At 41.1% G+C, this 17,407-nt stretch overlaps 8 protein-coding genes across 8 annotated transcripts; 3 read left to right on the top strand and 5 right to left on the bottom strand.

The window, feature by feature from the left end:
* Positions 1–368: 368 nt before the first annotated feature.
* Positions 369–809, bottom strand: ATC70_010236 (RNA helicase; the record flags this gene model as incomplete). The annotated part of the gene is made up of 1 exon (XM_064829456.1): positions 369–809. The coding sequence occupies one exon, from the start codon at positions 807–809 to the stop codon at positions 369–371; it is 441 nt and encodes a 146-aa protein (XP_064686658.1).
* Positions 810–1,144: 335 nt separating this feature from the next.
* ATC70_010235 (uncharacterized protein) lies at positions 1,145–2,030 on the bottom strand (the record flags this gene model as incomplete). Its single annotated transcript, XM_064829455.1, has 5 exons — positions 1,145–1,528; positions 1,620–1,732; positions 1,796–1,841; positions 1,895–1,928; positions 1,993–2,030. The coding sequence occupies 5 exons, from the start codon at positions 2,028–2,030 to the stop codon at positions 1,145–1,147; spliced, it is 615 nt and encodes a 204-aa protein (XP_064686657.1).
* Positions 2,031–2,597: 567 nt separating this feature from the next.
* On the top strand, positions 2,598–4,030 carry ATC70_010234 (uncharacterized protein; the record flags this gene model as incomplete). Its single annotated transcript, XM_064829454.1, has 4 exons — positions 2,598–2,886; positions 3,058–3,135; positions 3,198–3,245; positions 3,309–4,030. The coding sequence occupies 4 exons, from the start codon at positions 2,598–2,600 to the stop codon at positions 4,028–4,030; spliced, it is 1,137 nt and encodes a 378-aa protein (XP_064686656.1).
* Positions 4,031–4,198: 168 nt separating this feature from the next.
* On the top strand, positions 4,199–4,496 carry ATC70_010233 (uncharacterized protein; the record flags this gene model as incomplete). Its single annotated transcript, XM_064829453.1, has 2 exons — positions 4,199–4,288; positions 4,341–4,496. 2 exons carry the CDS (start codon positions 4,199–4,201, stop codon positions 4,494–4,496), a joined length of 246 nt encoding a protein of 81 aa, XP_064686655.1.
* Positions 4,497–4,570: 74 nt separating this feature from the next.
* ATC70_010232 (uncharacterized protein) lies at positions 4,571–5,000 on the bottom strand (the record flags this gene model as incomplete). Its single annotated transcript, XM_064829452.1, has 2 exons — positions 4,571–4,793; positions 4,858–5,000. 2 exons carry the CDS (start codon positions 4,998–5,000, stop codon positions 4,571–4,573), a joined length of 366 nt encoding a protein of 121 aa, XP_064686654.1.
* A 1,709-nt stretch (positions 5,001–6,709) lies between these two features.
* ATC70_010231 (uncharacterized protein) lies at positions 6,710–8,962 on the bottom strand (the record flags this gene model as incomplete). The annotated part of the gene is made up of 5 exons (XM_064829451.1): positions 6,710–6,864; positions 6,935–8,391; positions 8,453–8,627; positions 8,684–8,828; positions 8,882–8,962. 5 exons carry the CDS (start codon positions 8,960–8,962, stop codon positions 6,710–6,712), a joined length of 2,013 nt encoding a protein of 670 aa, XP_064686653.1.
* A 137-nt stretch (positions 8,963–9,099) lies between these two features.
* On the bottom strand, positions 9,100–10,903 carry ATC70_010230 (uncharacterized protein; the record flags this gene model as incomplete). Its single annotated transcript, XM_064829450.1, has 4 exons — positions 9,100–9,413; positions 9,468–9,966; positions 10,025–10,204; positions 10,259–10,903. 4 exons carry the CDS (start codon positions 10,901–10,903, stop codon positions 9,100–9,102), a joined length of 1,638 nt encoding a protein of 545 aa, XP_064686652.1.
* A 479-nt stretch (positions 10,904–11,382) lies between these two features.
* On the top strand, positions 11,383–17,196 carry ATC70_010229 (uncharacterized protein; the record flags this gene model as incomplete). The annotated part of the gene is made up of 21 exons (XM_064829449.1): positions 11,383–11,468; positions 11,525–11,649; positions 11,705–11,825; positions 11,888–12,074; positions 12,129–12,236; positions 12,294–12,848; positions 12,900–12,996; positions 13,051–13,268; positions 13,326–13,562; positions 13,615–13,823; positions 13,879–13,973; positions 14,026–14,315; positions 14,371–14,524; positions 14,577–14,631; positions 14,716–14,826; positions 14,877–14,910; positions 14,969–15,362; positions 15,419–15,568; positions 15,624–16,041; positions 16,101–16,871; positions 16,941–17,196. 21 exons carry the CDS (start codon positions 11,383–11,385, stop codon positions 17,194–17,196), a joined length of 4,671 nt encoding a protein of 1,556 aa, XP_064686651.1.
* Between the last annotated feature and the right edge of the window lie 211 nt (positions 17,197–17,407).

The raw sequence follows: 17,407 nt of genomic DNA, 5'->3' as shown, positions 1-17,407 counted from the left end.
ATAAATCTTGTTATCATCAGCATGTCAATGGAAATCAAAGATGTGAGACAACGGGTAGGTATTGATGAGTTTTGTCAACAGAATAGCTGTTGATGCTATAGTCAATGGCAAGAGACATCATTGTGGCAGTGTTAGGGCCAATGGGGAATTATGAGATCACGGCTACACCAGTCGAGAGAAAAGACATCGTACGTTTAATTTGCTAAATGTTGTTTATTGAGCTATTTTTATAGGTAGAAAAGAATGAGGGTATTGATGTTTTTTGAGGGTTTTTATGTGTTATATCCATTTTTTTTAGATGAAATTTTGTATATAAACCACACGAGGGCATAATCGTTATTTAGATTTTTTTGGGGAGCATATATGGATTAAAAGGAAGGTGGGATTTCCATTCCCATCTCAAAAGCACGCTGTTTGAGATAAGTGTACATTTTGTATTGAAGAGCAAAAAGAGGGGAATCCGTAGGGGCTTCAGAGAGATAGGATTGAACATCGACAATGAGCTTTAAAAGACTATCATCCATGAGGTCAGTTTCTTCCTCTTGTTGTTCTTGTTGATAGCAGTAATCTTGGTATTCAGCTTCATTGACTGCTTCAGCCATGTCTTGATCGTAATCATAAAAGTAATTCAACTCTGATTCGTATTCGTCAACAGTGAAATGGGGCAATTCATGCTGCTGTTGCTGCTGCTGCTGTTGTTGTTGTTGTTGTTGTTGTTGTTGTTGTTGTTGTTGTTGTTGTTGTTGTTGTTGTTGTTGTTGTTGAGGGTCATTTAAGATAATGTCGTTGCTATCAAAAGTAGTGGTCATTAGAATGTGTGCTTTTTTTGGATTGGAAATGAAAGTTGTGTTTGCCAAGATCTAGTGTTTCTCTTGTGTGAATCGAATAATTGCCCCAGTCAATTATCTATTAAATCAAAACAAAAGAAAGAAAGACCTCAATCAAAGTATAGAAAAGAGTGTGAGGTGTGAATACAAGAAAGAGAGAGAGAGCCACATTTCTACTAGAACGATGCTTTATATAATAGTGTTGGTGGTACGGATACATCGGAGTCCTCTATATTGAATCATAGGGAGTGTCCACATGTGTTATTAGTTGTACTTTCTAAGTTGGAAATCGTACAAGAAAAGGGTATTTGTTTACTCTAGTATAAATTAGTCTTGATGGAGGTCTCAGGGAAATCATCCAGGTTATGTAATTGGTGATGCTGAAAACTGCCATGTTGCCCCAATCGAGTAGCGTAGGCATTGATGATGGAGGCAAAGTAGATTTGAATAAAGTTGCCTACAAATACCACGATACCGCCTGCAATCAGAATCTGCTTGGTGGCTGTATGACAATCCTCCTGAATCAGGCCCTGTTGGCTAGATGTGATGATGGTGCTGTCATTGAGATACTGTTGGCATTCGTCAATGATGCTGTTCTGCTTGATCAGCATGAAAATCCATATTGCACTGGATGATAATAAGAGTAGTATCACGACCGTCCAATACAGAAATCGAAATATATTGATCATACTCCTGTTTTGCTGTGTGTGTGTGTGTGTGTGTGTGTGTATCATACTCACTTTAGTATGGTATAAACAAACGTTTTCACTGATATTACAACTCTAAATTTACCGTAATGCCGCCAATCACACCAAACAACGCACTGACGGAATAGAGACCGATCACTGCTACCAAACTCCAAAATACAGCGAGAGCTGCTGATTCATCGTGTAAGCTATAGATCACTAATTTCATGTTTTTGTTTGAATCAGTCGGCTTGAGAGAAGATGCAGCACAATAACACTCACCTTGACGCTCTTTCAGCAGCCAAATCAGGATTCCAATGTACAACACCTACATCATTATCAATCAGTTTGCTGTAACTCGGAGAAGTGTAAACCACATACAGATGAACAAACAGCAATCGCAGTAACACCAGCTCTATGATAGATGGCAAGGGCATGTTAGTATTTTGTGTCTGCATCTGCTAGTGGAGTGTCTCTACCTGAGGGGAATACAAAAGCAGCAATTGTTGAGCCCCATAAATGATGATAAAGGAAGCAAGAAAAAGAAAGAGAAAGAAAAAAAAAAGAAAAATGATGGAAAAGGTTATCCTTCGGGATCAATACATTGCATTACACCAAACAATCATCACTGAACAACTAAATCAAATGTGTAACCATGGCAACGACATTGAGTTAATTCATTATTATTATCCATTTTTTTGTTGAGATGTGGTCTTTTCATCACATTGCTCTGCTTAAAATGCGAGACAATGGTGGCACACGATGGTTGCGTGCTCAACAGCAATGTCTGCAGGACGTATGCTTGTTTTATCATGGAAATACACATCTAATTGACATGAAAGTTACACCGACAACTTGATGCATCTTGAAATCTGCCATGTAAACTGAAACGCATATCTTTAATGACACTTTTTTACATGCTTTTGTGTTGGCCTTTTGGATGTTGAATGTATAAATAGTTTAGTCCCCCGCTTTGACAGCAAGAAACATCTTCTTACAAATGGTGAACTCTCTATTCTCAACATTGCTTTTCTCTTCTTCCCTTCCTCACAATCTCCCTCGTATATATATATATAGTTCAGATATGGCATTGCAAGCCCTAGAGAAGCGCAAAAAGCACAACAATGATGACGAACAAGATGGAACGGATCAAGATGCTAACACTGGAGGTGATACTACCACTACAGACGATGGCGACAATGGTAGCGATGGCGACAATGGTAGCGATGGCACTACTACTGAAGATGGCTCGTATGGTGATGTAGCAACATCTGACGCTGAAAGTGATGACACATCTGTTAGTACGGATCCATACAATGCCACAGATGTGGGTGATCCTGATGCTGATACAACTTCCTTTGTATACGGTGACGGTAAGTCTAGTCGACTACTTGCAATGAACGGTTTTTTATGCACCATATATAAACACATGTGGTTGTATCCTCAAGTGGGTTAAACTTTACTGTGCATGATGCTCTGAAACCAACGCAAATCTTTCTGTTTTGGCCTGGAGTTTTAATGTTATTTTCGGAAACCATCCATAGGTGATCAAACCACCACTGATAACGAAGATGATGGCGATGCTACTACAACAAGCATGAGTACAACAACAACAACAGCGGGTATGCTCGTCAAACAGAATTTATATAAGCAAAAGGGCTCATCACTGTGCAATTCACATTAGATTCCTACTATTCAACTTTGGCTACATTAACAGTTGACGCTGCTGGTGGTAAGTATTTATCAGGGGATCTTGATTTTGTGGCCATGTGTTTAACCTTGACTATGCGTTTAGAAACCACTATTTCCACAACAGATGCAGGGTATCCGACAACTAGTACTAGTACTACTATTTCTACTACATCAGATGGTTTGGAAACTACAACTACTGCAACTTTATCATCAGAGACAACCTATTCTACTCACACACCAACCGCCACTACAACCACAACACCAGGCCCATCTTCTTCCTCTTCTACATCCGAATCTACAGCCAGCACTGAAGCAACACCATCTCTGTGGATCACTTACTCTTCATCTACTGACCTATCATCCTCAACTATCACTGCAACAGAAGTGCATACTTCTACAAATGCTCCGCTCCTACCAACCTCAACAAGCATTTGGCCATCCAGTACAATAGACATTATGAGCACCTCCTCTGCCCTCATGCCTACTGCATCTTCTGCTTTAGATCAAGGCGAGCAAGGAAGTGAATCATCACAGGGTGATGGCCTCAGTCAAACGAGCAAAGCTATCATTGGTGGGTGTGTTGGTGGTATTGGAGGTGCCATTGTGCTGGGAATGATTGCATTTTGGTGGATTGCTCGCTGTAAGAGACATCGCCGTGAAATAGACATGGAAAGTTACCGTCCAGAATCAGATTACAGCGGTTTAAGTGTCAACTCTCAACCACCTCATTCGCATGAACCTTATCATGACCATGATTCCTCATCCAACTTTAATTCAAGCACGCCCAATATGAGTGCTGATCAAATGGTCCAAACTCGCTACTAAAATGTAATAAAAGCTCCTTTCTTCATCGACATCCCATTCACATAGTATTAAATTACCGCACGCTCTCCATCAGGATTGTCATTACAGCGTCACTATTACTTTAACTCACTTGAAATTAACCCATTCCTCTACTTTTTTTTTTTTTCTTTCGACCATCCTATTGTCAATATGCCACCACCATTAAAAAGATCTGGATTGCAGAACGAAGTCGTCAATTTCTATAGGCAATGCTTTAGAGCGGCAAGAGAGAAGCCTGTGGTAAGATGAGCAAGCTTGAATAAGCATCCGAATGTTGACATTCCAATTCTAGGAAACAAGGCCCAGATTTTATGCATTCATTCGAAAAGAGTTCAAGGAACACAACATTCGAAAATCAGACTTTGCAACAATTGAATACATGCTTAGAAAAGGAAGAAAGCAATTTGAGACGTACACTCAAAAAGGTGTAAAAGATATCCATGTTTAGACAATGCTGCCTATATGAAATAAACCTGTCATTCTATCTCATATGTACAAATCTAATTTATTCATGTGCCAAATCTAATCTTTCTTAGCAGCAGCAGCAGCAGCAGCAGCAGCAGCAGCCTCTTGCTTTTCCTTTTCTTGATCACGATATCTAAGAGAGGTTGCTTCGGTACAGAAATAGAGCTCCTTCAATACTTGAACACATTCATCTGGCTTTTCTGAATTAGCTGATAGACATTTATCATAAGCATTGATTTGCATCGTACAGTGCTCCTTGACAAATTTCAAAATGCCAACACTAATTTATATAATGTCAGTCAAATCATGCACAACATTTGTCCACGACATGGTGAACCGCTTACTTGTCTTCAGAACATTTGGTCAAGGCCTTCTTTTGCTGCATACAGCTCTTGTCCCATGAATGAGGGTAGTTTTCGACACACTTTTGGTACATTTCGAGTTGAAGTGCACATTTTTCACGGACTTGCTCAAGTGTATCATCCATTTTGTAAGTGTTGTCGCTTTGAGTAAAAGGCGAGTGATGTGAAATGATGAAGGACCCCTATGAATGACAGGCATTTTAAGGTAGTCACGACAGGATTCAGTTAACTTCTGATGTGCATTGTTGATCCAACACACTCAAACTAATAAAGCTGAATGTGTTTATGAACATCGGTCATCCTGCAATATACACGTGCTTGAAAAAGACACATATACACAGCATTAAACTCGTGTCAAAAATGTCTACCTCTGTTTAATTTAAAGAAGAAAAAAACGCATTTTTGCCACTGTAAACTCCAAAAAGGGATCAATAACCCGATTTTTGAATAAGCATCGTAGTTGTTAAAACAATATCTCATTTTGTAGAGCAAACAAACGGGAACAAAATTTAATTGATGGAGAAGCCAGTTTGAGCTGGCAGTTGTATAGATAATAACGTACAAACACTGTTTTTTTTTATATATATTATTGGTTGATTTTGTTATGTCAAAATACAATGTAAAATTGAATCTGCCAAAGAATTACACTTTTATTGAGAATGCATCCCAAGGATGCATTTATATACTTTTCATTATGCTAGGGTTTACAGCATGATGATGAGCTATAATACAAATAGGTTTACTATCTACCCAACAATTGATTTGTAAATCATGATTAGCATGATTTACCCAAAGGACCTAAGAATAGCCTAAAACCTTTAGTGTGAGACCTTGCTATGACATTTGATATAACAATCTCAATCAAACCATGCTACCATCAGCAGATAAGCATGCATAATAATAGTATTAGCATGATAATAGCAAGGGCTAAATGGTCTAAAAATAAGAGATGACAGATACTAAAGTAAATGTCAAGGGTATTGTAATGTGTTGTAACAAAAATATACCTAAGAAGGATGCAGGCTCAACAATAAAGAACTACTCTCTACGCATGATTCAAAAACCATTTATTGAAATACCGTTCTTGATCCAACAAAAATATATAATGGAATCACTGGCAACTACTGAACTGCTGCCAGATAAGAGATATAAACCAAATAATATAAATAGAGATGTAGAATATACATTTTATCGCACATTATCCTAATTTCAAATAAAGAAGGATTTTAACAGTATTCTACCTGCTTTTTTTTAACCCCTTTTTACTGCACTTGGCAATATCATCTTGGTTCCATTACGTCAGTCCTGTCAGAGAGAAACTCCTCCTTATGGCTTGAACCTAGTGTTAGAGAGCCATTATACATCTGATTATGATATTCTTGTTCAAAATAGTATCGAAACAATACTGCATACCCACATTTTATTCGAATGTATACGCTTTTTTTTTACCTCCCTTTGATCGCACAAATCTCACTAAAGTAGTATTTGAGAAGTGAAACTAAACGTGTAAATACTTCATTTAGGTTCAAATCATGTAACTTATTGCACCTCAATAATACTTTATATTGCTTTACACTATTATTGTACCGTTAGCTTGTTGATACACTAACACGATAACCAGCAAAGACCACACTTTCCACTTTGCCAATGAATTGGCGACCTTATTCCTGGCCCAGAATGCGAAATGCATTCATGCTATAGACTACAAGTGCAATGATTTGTGTTGATTTGTGCCAGCAATGAATCTGTCTTTTTTTTTACAGCATGTAAATACATTCTAAGCCTCTTATCAGTCCTGTAAACATGTGTACATTATTTTTTATTATCATAGTCTTTACAATGTTGTCTGATGAGAAGCCTTCAGTTTTTGCACTTTCAGATCAAATGAATCCTTATTTGAGACTTCTTTACATGCTCTATTATACACTTGGTTGGCCTTTTGAAACTTCTTTTGAGAATAAAGGTAAGCAAGATAAGATACGTATGATCCTATTGAAATATATAAAAAAAGTGTCAATTACAGTACTCCATGGTGTACACGTCTCCTCAATCAAATTACCTTCTTTATCATCTTCTAAACGCGTGGTTCTATCATACAAATACTCGACACTCTCTTGACCTGCCACATCTGCACTGCCATATTCGTTTTCAATTTCAATGCACTTGATAAAGAATGTGTATGTTGGGTAAAAGCTCTTGACGATCTTCTTGTAGACTGTGCGAGCAGCTTCGATGCCTTGTGATACAGCAGCCCATTGCACATACGCCGATTGTAACATTTGCTTGATACCATTGCGATCGGCAGACTCGCTTGTAACAGAGGGCAACAGGATAGTAGCCTTTTCGCAAGCTTGGAAGAACAGCTTGTCTGTCTCCTCAATTGAAAGATGAGATGACGAAACAATCCAATCCTTGTAAGAGTTCCATAGTAACAGTGATGCTGGGTTATAATCTAATGCAGTAGCGTACAATTCGCGTTGTTCTTTGGGATCGTCTCGGGCTAGTTGAATACAGTAAATCCACAATGCAGCATCGTCAGGGTGTGAATCCAGTCCTTGCGAAACGACACTCTCGGCCTTTTCTTGGTCCTCTTGCTCTATCAAATGTGCAACCCATAATTCGTATAGTGTAGCATTAAGCTTATTTTGCTTCTTGCATGCTTTGAATGTTTTTTGCAGTAATTTTCCAAGGTATAATTTCAAGTTTTCTTCGCTTACCAGAGCATACCAGCTAAGCAAAAATTGAATGTATTGCACCCACATCTCAGGCTGGGGCACATCCACCAAAGCGCTCTCAAATTCATCTACACACTTTTTCAATGCAGGCACAAAAGCTGGATCAGACACCGAGATGTACTGTGATTTCTCTTCATCTTGGCTTTCCTCCACTTGTGTGAATACAAACAAATGGCTCTTTGCAAGAAAGGCACGAGCCTCAGCATTGTCCATCATGTCACGGCGAATGGTGTCGTATACATAATCAATGTCCTTTTGTGTGTCTGTAAATTCACGGTAAATATCCACAAATCGCTGGCGAAACTGGATGCTGTCTGCAGTGGATTGAATAGCATTGTCGTAGATGATCTTGGCCAAGAGGCCTTGCAAAATGGGGTTGTTGGCTTCCTCTAAAGCAGCAGCTTCCTCCTTTGTTAGCACTTTCTTGCTCTTTTTGGTGTTCTCCTCGTCCTGTTTCCACTGAGCAACGTCCTCTCCAGTGACAGCAGGCAAATTGATCGTGTTGTCATCGTCGTCCTCTTGGTTGTCCACTTGCATAGCGTCCAAATCCTCTTGATTCTTTGCCTGATCGATGCCCAAGATGCGTCTTCTCAACTTGATTTTTTCAATGTATAGTAATTCCAATCGAAAGTATTCATGCCATAATTGCTGGCTTTCTGGCATTAGACGCAAGGCACGTTGTAGTAAAATTCTAGCTGCTGCCATGTTGGCATTGTGTTCATTCTCCCACGTTGCTGCCATAATCCACAGTGATGCATTGTTGGGATGATATTGGATAGCTCTGAAAAATTGAAGCAAGCGTTAGCAAGGCCAACAGCTTCTAATCGTGACGGACCACTTACTGGACAAAGATACTGGAAAGAATGTTGTTTGCCTTGTTCTTTTTAGCGTAATCAATGTACTGTAACCAAAGTGATAAGTCGCTCTTGAATTTGATAGTGGCTCTTCTAAACAAGTTGTAGATACGTCTAGCACCAGAATACTGCAAATCGCTACCCTTCAAAGAATCAGCAATGCCTACACACAAAAGGTTGAGTATATCAATGGATCCACTCAAGGATATCCTGCTATACCTAGCCTAGCAATTCTCTTTTTACGAAGCTCCTCGAGATTGATTTCGTATTCAATGGCTCTCAGAAAATCAATCTTTTGCTTGATACGACGTTGCAAAGCGTATTCAAAGTTGGTTCTCTTTTTGATGATGGATTTGATCTCGACCTACACAATAGACATTTAGCTATGGATACGCCATTTCATTCAACACGACATACGGGAGAAAAGATGTGCTTCTTCTCGAGCCCCTCAAGCTCAGGGATCATACGCTCAAGGTAATATTGTACTGACTCGGCCATGATTTAGACTGCAATTACTCAACGATGGATAGAAAGAGTGATATACAACAATTGACTTTATTCAGTGATTTAGAAAAATGTGTCAAAAAAGTGACCTTCTTTCATTTTGGTAATAAAGCCACGACTGGGTAGGCAGATCACAAAAGCCCAAGTCGCTTGCCAAATGAAATACATCCCGTACAATACAAAGCCATGGCTGCCAGAATCCAGTAAAAATAGCTGAGATCCTTATGGTCTTTGCCTGGGACGTAGACATTCATACCCCACAAACTTCCAATCAATGTCAATGGAATAAAGACGGTAGCCAAGAATGTCAGTCTGTTCATGACATTGTTTGTCATGTTGTAGGTCTGAGTCAGTTCGAGGTTGACTTGAGCGAGGTAATTTGTGTGCGCTCGATGCAGAATACGGTCGTAGTGGTTGATGTTTTGCACCATGGTAACAACGTGATCTATACTCGATACATGTCAGGTCATGGTAATCCACACATGATGGCTTCTATTACCTTGAATGTCTCCCAAGTAGAGCAAGACGTCGGTATACGCCTTTTTACTCTCCAATGCCAATCGCATGGGCGTATTCTCTCCTGCATCAGCGGCATTCCCAGACACAACAACATTCAGTGCAGTCGACAGCTGGACAGGAAAAGACTGCTGTTGTTGTTCCAACAGTGCGGATTCTCGGGATTTGTCCTGATAGCGCTTCATTAGACTTTTGATCACATCCAGCTTGGAGCCTAACAATCGAGCCAATTGAGTCGACTTTTTTCTGCAGCGACTGATACGCTTCAACATGTCTGCCTGTTCTGATTCCCTGAGCACCAGCGAGAGCTCATCAATAGACACGGCTTCCATTTCTACCTGCAGGATGATGGGTGCAAAGCTATCTGTAATGGAGTCGATCAAAGCGTAGTTCATCCAGTCTGGCGTGATGGGCATGTAAGTCTTGAGCTGATCGCATCTTTCACGCACTGCATCGCAATGGTCGGATCCCTTGAAATGGAACTAATAAGCCTGTTAGCACACATCAGAAGCCAAACGCCACCACCCACCCACAACTTACAGTGAGAAGGCCCTCCTTGAAGATCAAGGTGTAATAGTTGAAAGGCTTGATGAGGTCGGAAATGGGATCCACATCAAAGGCTCTAAAGCACACAAACGTGTAGTTGGGAAACAGCTCCACCTTTTCACGAGGTTCCTGGGCTTGAATATCTTCTGTCGTTAGAGGATGTATATGAAAAGTCTAAAAATAACCCTAAGCACCAATGTAAATGATCATCTTGGCAATTGTACTCACTTTGCTTAAAACCCTCATTTCCTCGACAGAGGGACACAACACATCCACCCACCAGCCTCTGGATGTCACCACAGCCTCCAAGGCCTTCTGCCCTTGTTCAGTGAGCAATTCATCCAGACTGGTCGAGATGTTGGAGTTCTTTTGCGAAGAGTAAATCGTAAATCGGATGCCTGGCTGCTGAATGTCAAAGTTCTTGGATGATCCATACAGCTGATTTTGTCGGCTCAGTGTCTTTGATAATTGCAGTGTGCCAGTCGACATTTTGCGAGTGCGGTCTTGTACCATTCTATTGAACGCAGCAATGTCTACATGATCGTCATTGCTGGCCCTGTAGCGAGGATACAGGACATCGGTTTTGACATCCTCTACTATGTCCCCATCTTCGCCATGATTCATCACTGATTGCAGGCTCTTGTCTGTGAGAAAACTACGGAAGCTGCTGGCTCTACGGCCATGTTGAGCACCGGGTGAATCAGGTAAAGGCAGTGATGGTGATTCAAGATCGTAGCGAGGCTCGGTTGTTTCTCGAAATATAGGCAGATAGTTTGGATAGTTGGATCCTGTTCCAGTTGCACCTGCTTGTGCTCCTCCCAGCGAGGTAGATCCAGTTCCTCTGCGACGAATAGACGATTTGCGTGCTGACATTTTAAAAGCAAAAGGAAAAGGAAAAGAGAGTAAATTTTCCTCTTTTTTTTTTTTTTTTTTTTTTTTACATATATCAGGAAGAAATGAAAAGGAAAGAGGCAAAAAAAAAAAAAAAGATAAATGAACTTCCCACACTTCCCTCTTGGCAGTGGTCAATGTCCAAAGCTGAATATCTACGTATGATTTGCTGTGGTACTGTACTAGCTTGGAATCCCTTCAAAAGCTTGCTGCTTTTACATGGAGCGACGGTTTTGTATACTGAAATCCACTATACATACCACACTCCTGCTATACATACCACACTCCTGCTATACATACCACACTCCTGCTATACATTAGAACTTACACATTGAATAGCAATCACGCATCAACACAACCACCCTACTACAAGCTCATTTCAAACACAGGTTTATAACTTTCATCACTTTGCTGATTGAACCTTCTTTCGCATTTCTTTCTGATTTTCACCAGCAAACACAATGGGAAACAACATTTCCAACTTTACCGATATTGCAGCCATCGGAAACTATGTGAGCGAGCTTGGCGATGTCAGTTTTGAGAAAAAGTACGATATGAAATCAAGCTGCTATGGGCTGTAATTCTCACTTTTATGCACACTAGTTTGGGGAAAGCTCGTTTCATGAAGACGTTACGTGGCAAACACAGTGATGGCTATGTGGTAATCAAACTGTACATCAAACCTGAATCTGGCCAGAATCTAGCCAAGCAAGTGAGAAAGATCAAAGGTGAGTGTATGATGCTCGCACGAGATCCTTCACATTACTAACAGGCAAGCACCAGAGGAATACAAGGCATTGAAAGATGTACCCAATGCCTTTTATTTCCAAAGAGCCAAGGAGACAGACCGTGCTTCTTACCTTGTTCGACCTTATCTCTACAGTAGCCTCTATGATCGCATCAGGTATTTTATCTGTTGTTGTGCCCTACGCATGTGATTGATTTGCAACTAATATACATGACTAGCACTCGGCCATTCCTCACTACCATTGAAAAAAAGTGGATCGCCTATCAGCTACTGAGAGGAATTGCAGATTCGCATGCAAAGAACGTATACCACGGCGACATTAAGACTGAAAATGTACTTGTAACATCATGGAACTGGGCCTATTTGGTGGATTATGCATTTTACAAGCCAACCTACCTACCTGAAGTAAGTACGCATCACTTGAAAACGAGCCCCCCCCCCCCACTAAAATGTCACTAGAACAACCCTGCCGACTTTTCCTTCTTTTTCGATACATCCCACCGAAGAACCTGCTACATTGCCCCTGAGAGATTCTACAAGGCAGGCACTGACATTGATCAAAGAATGGTGAGTGTGTTGCAAGTACAGCAAGAGTTGACTTATTGACATGTTACATGGCGACAGAAAAAGATGACCGACAATGACTTTACGAGTGAATTGACGCCTGAAATGGACATATTTTCAGTTGGATGTGTGATTGCAGAGCTATTTCTCGAGGGGACACCGCCATTTACACTGCCACAGTTATTCAAGTATCGCAGCGGTGAGTACAACCCCAATGTGGGTCTGGATCAGATTGAAGACGACACTATTCGAGAGATGGTCAAGCACATGATACAGATCGACCCAGCAAAGCGATACTCTGCGGAAGAATACTTGACACAATGGCATGGAAAGGCATTTCCTCACTATTTTTACTCGTTCTTATACCAGTACATGAGCACCTTTGTCGAGAAATTCGAGCATCAACCACCCACACAGCCGCAATCCAAAATCATGTCTGAAATCTCAGCAGCGTATCCAAACGCAAGCAGCCGAAAATTGACAGATGCGGATGGCAAGATTGAGCGCATGTTTTATGATTTTGAAAAGATCATGTACTTTATCTCGGTGCCGTGCCAAGAGGTACATGATGCCGATGGACGCAAAAAGAGGAACAATTCGATGACAGCGTCGTCTGTAAGTGGCCTGGTATGAATTGGGATGGCGTATATACTGATCATGCTATAGATCCTCCTTCCACCTACATCCAATATACCCAACTACGCTGCTCAAGGTACTTCTTTTGATGACGATGATTCACCAGATGCTACACATACGCCAGATGGTAGGTTAATACATACAGGCTATGCTGATTTACCACTAATTTTCCCATGTGCAGAGGAGGGATCGCTGATACTGCTGTCTTATGTCTGTTCGTTACTGCGAAACACACTGTATCCAAGCTCAAAACTCAAGGCAATGGACATTCTGTTAGCTTTGGCAGAGAGACTTCCAGATGACGTGAAATTGGATCGACTTGTGCCTTATCTGGTGGAGCTACTCAAAGACAATGCGACACTCGTAAGAGCTAATGCCATCAAGACATTGACCAAAGTGGTAAGTGGAATCTATTATTCTATTGAGCACATGCTCACCTGTAGACACACGCTGCAGCTCTGCATGGTCGAATCCATCTCTCCCATCAATGCCCGCATTTTTCCTGAATACATTATACCCAGCATCGAACTGTTTGCACGAGACGAGGATGTACTTGTGAGATTGACCTATGCCAGTTGCATTGCCTTGTTGGCAGAGACAGCACTACGATTTTTAGAAATGACCCAACTGTTGAAAGCAGACAACATATACCCTCATCACCAAGACATTGATTCGGAAGACCTTGATTTCGAGGTTTGTATTCTAGCCACCACTTGATTGCCAGCAACTAAAAACTACTCTATAGTCTGCTTATGATACCTCACTTGAAGATCTGCATACCACCATTCAAAGCCAAACAAGCGTTCTACTGGCAGATCCAGAGAGCTCTGTCAAGAGAGCACTGCTCACCAATATCACTTGTTTGTGTGTCTTTTTTGGCAGGCAGAAAGCAAATGATATTCTCCTGAGTCATATGATTACCTATTTGAACGATAAAGATTGGATGTTGCGAAGGTATGTATGATTTTTGTGTGATGCAGCCTGCAGGCAACTGATGAGTGAGATTTAGTGCATTCTTTGAAAGTGTCAAAGGCGTAGGCACGTTTGTTGGCTCCAAAAGCTTGGAAACTTACATTTTACCATTGATGGTGCAATCACTTGCAGGTAATAAGGGGTTTGTTCTTTGATCCATAAGCCGAGTAACACGCCAGACTAGATGCCGAGGAATTTGTGATTGAAAATGTGCTCAATTCACTGACAAGCTTGTCTGATCTTGGTTTGTTTCAAAAAATGAAGATTTGGGAGCTTACAAGTATCATCTGGCCCTTGATATGCCATCCAAACACCTGGATTCGAAATGCAGCTGTAGGGTTCATTTCATCCAGCGTTAAACACTTGCCCAAGACAGATCTTTGGTGCATTATCTACCCCATGATCAGGCCCTTTCTGCGCTCTGATATTGCAGAGGTCAATGAAGAATCGTTACTGCAGAATATAGAGACACCTGTAAGCAGAACCATCACATTGAATGCCGATATGAGAGGGCTAATCATACGTCTAGATATCCCGCCAAGTCTATGAACAAGCCATTCTTTGGGCCACCAAAGCAACCGTCAAATCCAAATTCTGGAAGCAGCAAATCATCAAGCCTGCTAAAGATGTAAGCTCTTCTTCAAAGTCATCTCGCATGGGAGCAACAGAGAATCCACTGCAAGGTAATGCTGTTGTTTGTATCATCATGACATGTGAGTTAATCTCTATATGTAGCTGTCATGCTCAACAGCACCATGAACAACAGTGACTACAATGAGACGTCGACAGAGTAAGCTCTTTTTAGCTGGATCGAGTGGACGTAATGGTGACTCATGCTTATATATATATATATATATATATATACATATAATAGAGATGAGGTGTTTTTGGAGAAATTGAGAAATCTAGGCATGACCATTGAGGAAGAGGAAAAATTGCGCTACATGCGAGACTTTATATACAAGGCATCCAAATCTAAACTAAGGTAATTAAGAGCGTGTCGCTTTCCGATTGATTCTAATCTGCTTGCACTAGTCGACCCAAGATGGACAACGATGCCAATGCAAAGGTAAGTTGTAAACCAAGCTCATCACTGCCAACCTTTCATACTAAATAACATTATCTAGAAGGGCGATATTCAGCTCAAGAACCTCAATATCACGCCTCACACTGCCTTTTTGCCCGACTTGTCCAACAAACGCACATCGCAATACAAGAAGCAGCATGCGCTACCCAAGAAACTAGACAGAGCGAAATCAGCCATGGCTCCCACGACAAGTCTTGGCACGTCATTGCGAGAGGATCTTTGTAAATTAAACCGAATCGCTAGTCAACCTCATGTTCAAGCCATTTCTCCCAACATCGTTGACAAGGAAAACCACAATCACCATGAAAGGTCATCCTGTATTCCTATCAAAGGCAGTAGCAGTAGTAGTCATTGGCCTCTGCATTCGCCTATTCCAAGTCCCTCAGACTACAGCTTTGGCACCAGTTTACCTAGAAGTTTGGAAAGACCAAAGAGTGAGTACACGTTGAAACTCTAGCTGAATATCTCTCTGAAATAATATCTTGTGTAGGTATCATTTTAACAATGGAAGCTATCAAGAATAAGCATGGCAAGATTGAGCCTGTTGAATTGAGTATCATATCGCATAGCCTTAAGAGCAAGGCAAAAAATAACGCTGACGAGGCTGATAAATCAACACCTCCTCTCGAAGTGAGCTCTAGTAAGTATCCTATCATTTCACACAATGAATCCAACTGATTGACTTGTGCACCCAGTTGGATACGCCCATTTGCAAAAGCTCTTTGACAAGACGGCCATGGAAGCATTCCCAGCTCTCATTACCGAGTTCTCGGAGGACGCTTTACTCTCCAATCGACTCAAAAAGCTGACGTCGGTATGGGCATTGAATGTGCCTAGCAAGTGGAAACCAGAAGGCAATTTGGTCGCTCATTACACGGAGCACACAGCAGCCATCAACCAACTTGATATTTCATTTGACCGTCTGTTGTTTGCCTCGTGCTCTGATGACGGCTCTGTGAGGATTTGGGATTGTTCTCGCTTAGAGAGAAACGTAACAAATCGATCGCGTGCAACCTATAGTCAGCAGGGAGGACGTATCAAGTGCTTGACATTCATACAAGATACACATTCCATTGCTGCTGCTTCTGACAATGGTAGTATCCATGTGTTTCGGTAAGTTAAAAGGGGGGATGGCTGTTGTTGGGTGTATAGCTTATACATTCTCTCTATAGGGCCGACATTCAAAGTGGCAGTATACCGCTTAAATTTGGTAAATGCATCCCACTAAGAGAGTATCAACTGGTGGACGAGTATGCTCTGATTTTGAAGCACTTTACAAGCAACGCCTCTAATACAATGAAGGGCGCTAAATCTATGCTGATGTTTGCCACTACACAATGCCGTATCTACGCACTGGATCTACTCACAATGGAGATACTGTGGAAATTGCAAAATCCCAAAAGTCATGGTGTCATTACTTCCATGGTCACTGGCCCCAAGCATACATGGTTGTTGGTAGGCACCATGCGAGGTATTTTGACATTGTATGATCTTCGATTCCAGATTCCTCTCAAGTCATGGCTTCATCCCAGCAAAAGCCGCATCAGCTCCTTAGTGTTGATCACAGACCCTCGCGATTATGATAGACATTTGGTGAGAATTGCATCCGGTCGCAACGAAATTTCTACCTGGGATATCGAGCATTTGACTTGTCTGGAAGTGTTTGCTGTGAAATCCGGTGATGAAAAAACAGCTGGTGTGTTTGTGGAATCGTACAAGGCCTTGGAAGTACCCACGGATACCGCTATTTTATCCAGCGCTTTTACTAACAATGAATCTAATTTGGTTGAAAACTCGATTCGTGCTATCATCTCGCCAAAGGAGAGCCATTTCATGATTACTGGTGGCACAGACCGTAAAATTAGGTTCTGGGATACGGCAAGAATTGAGAATTCATGCGTTGTATTGGGATTAGACATGGAAGAACCCAAACCAAGATACAGGTAAGAATGAGATATGAGGGAAAGAGGATTTAAGCATAAGCCAATTGTATCTGATGTCTCTGTATATAGTACCAATGTCTATGACAAGATGAAGGTTTTCTTCGAGTTTACTCAGGTCAACCGCAACAACAACCAACAGGTGGCCAATGTGGGAAGCCGTACCAGCTTCAGTGCAAACCCATCGAGTAGTAACAATGTCATCACGCAACAGCATTACTTGATGAGGAATCATACCGATGCCATTACAGACATTATCGTCACGGCAGCACCCTACCCCATGATCATCAGTGGTGATAGAGATGGTGTTATCAAGATTGTGTCATAAAGATTATTGTTAAATAAACTGCTAGTTTCATGAAAAGCAGCCCTTGTTTCTAGTCATACACTGTATATCAATCAAGTGATGTAGCAGCCGATTTGTTGTTGATACACCTTGTATTCTTTGCACTGAGATTGTTCAATTTTACATAGGGTTTGATGCCTCGATGGCATGATTACTTATGGGACCATCAATCTCTTTTACTATGATTTGGCAA

Source organism: Mucor velutinosus (assembly GCF_035048745.1).
Source record: "Mucor velutinosus strain NIH1002 chromosome Unknown tig00001563, whole genome shotgun sequence".
NCBI classification, from domain to species: Eukaryota; Fungi; Mucoromycota; class Mucoromycetes; order Mucorales; family Mucoraceae; genus Mucor; species Mucor velutinosus.
This window is presented reverse-complemented; position numbering and strand designations above follow the sequence as displayed.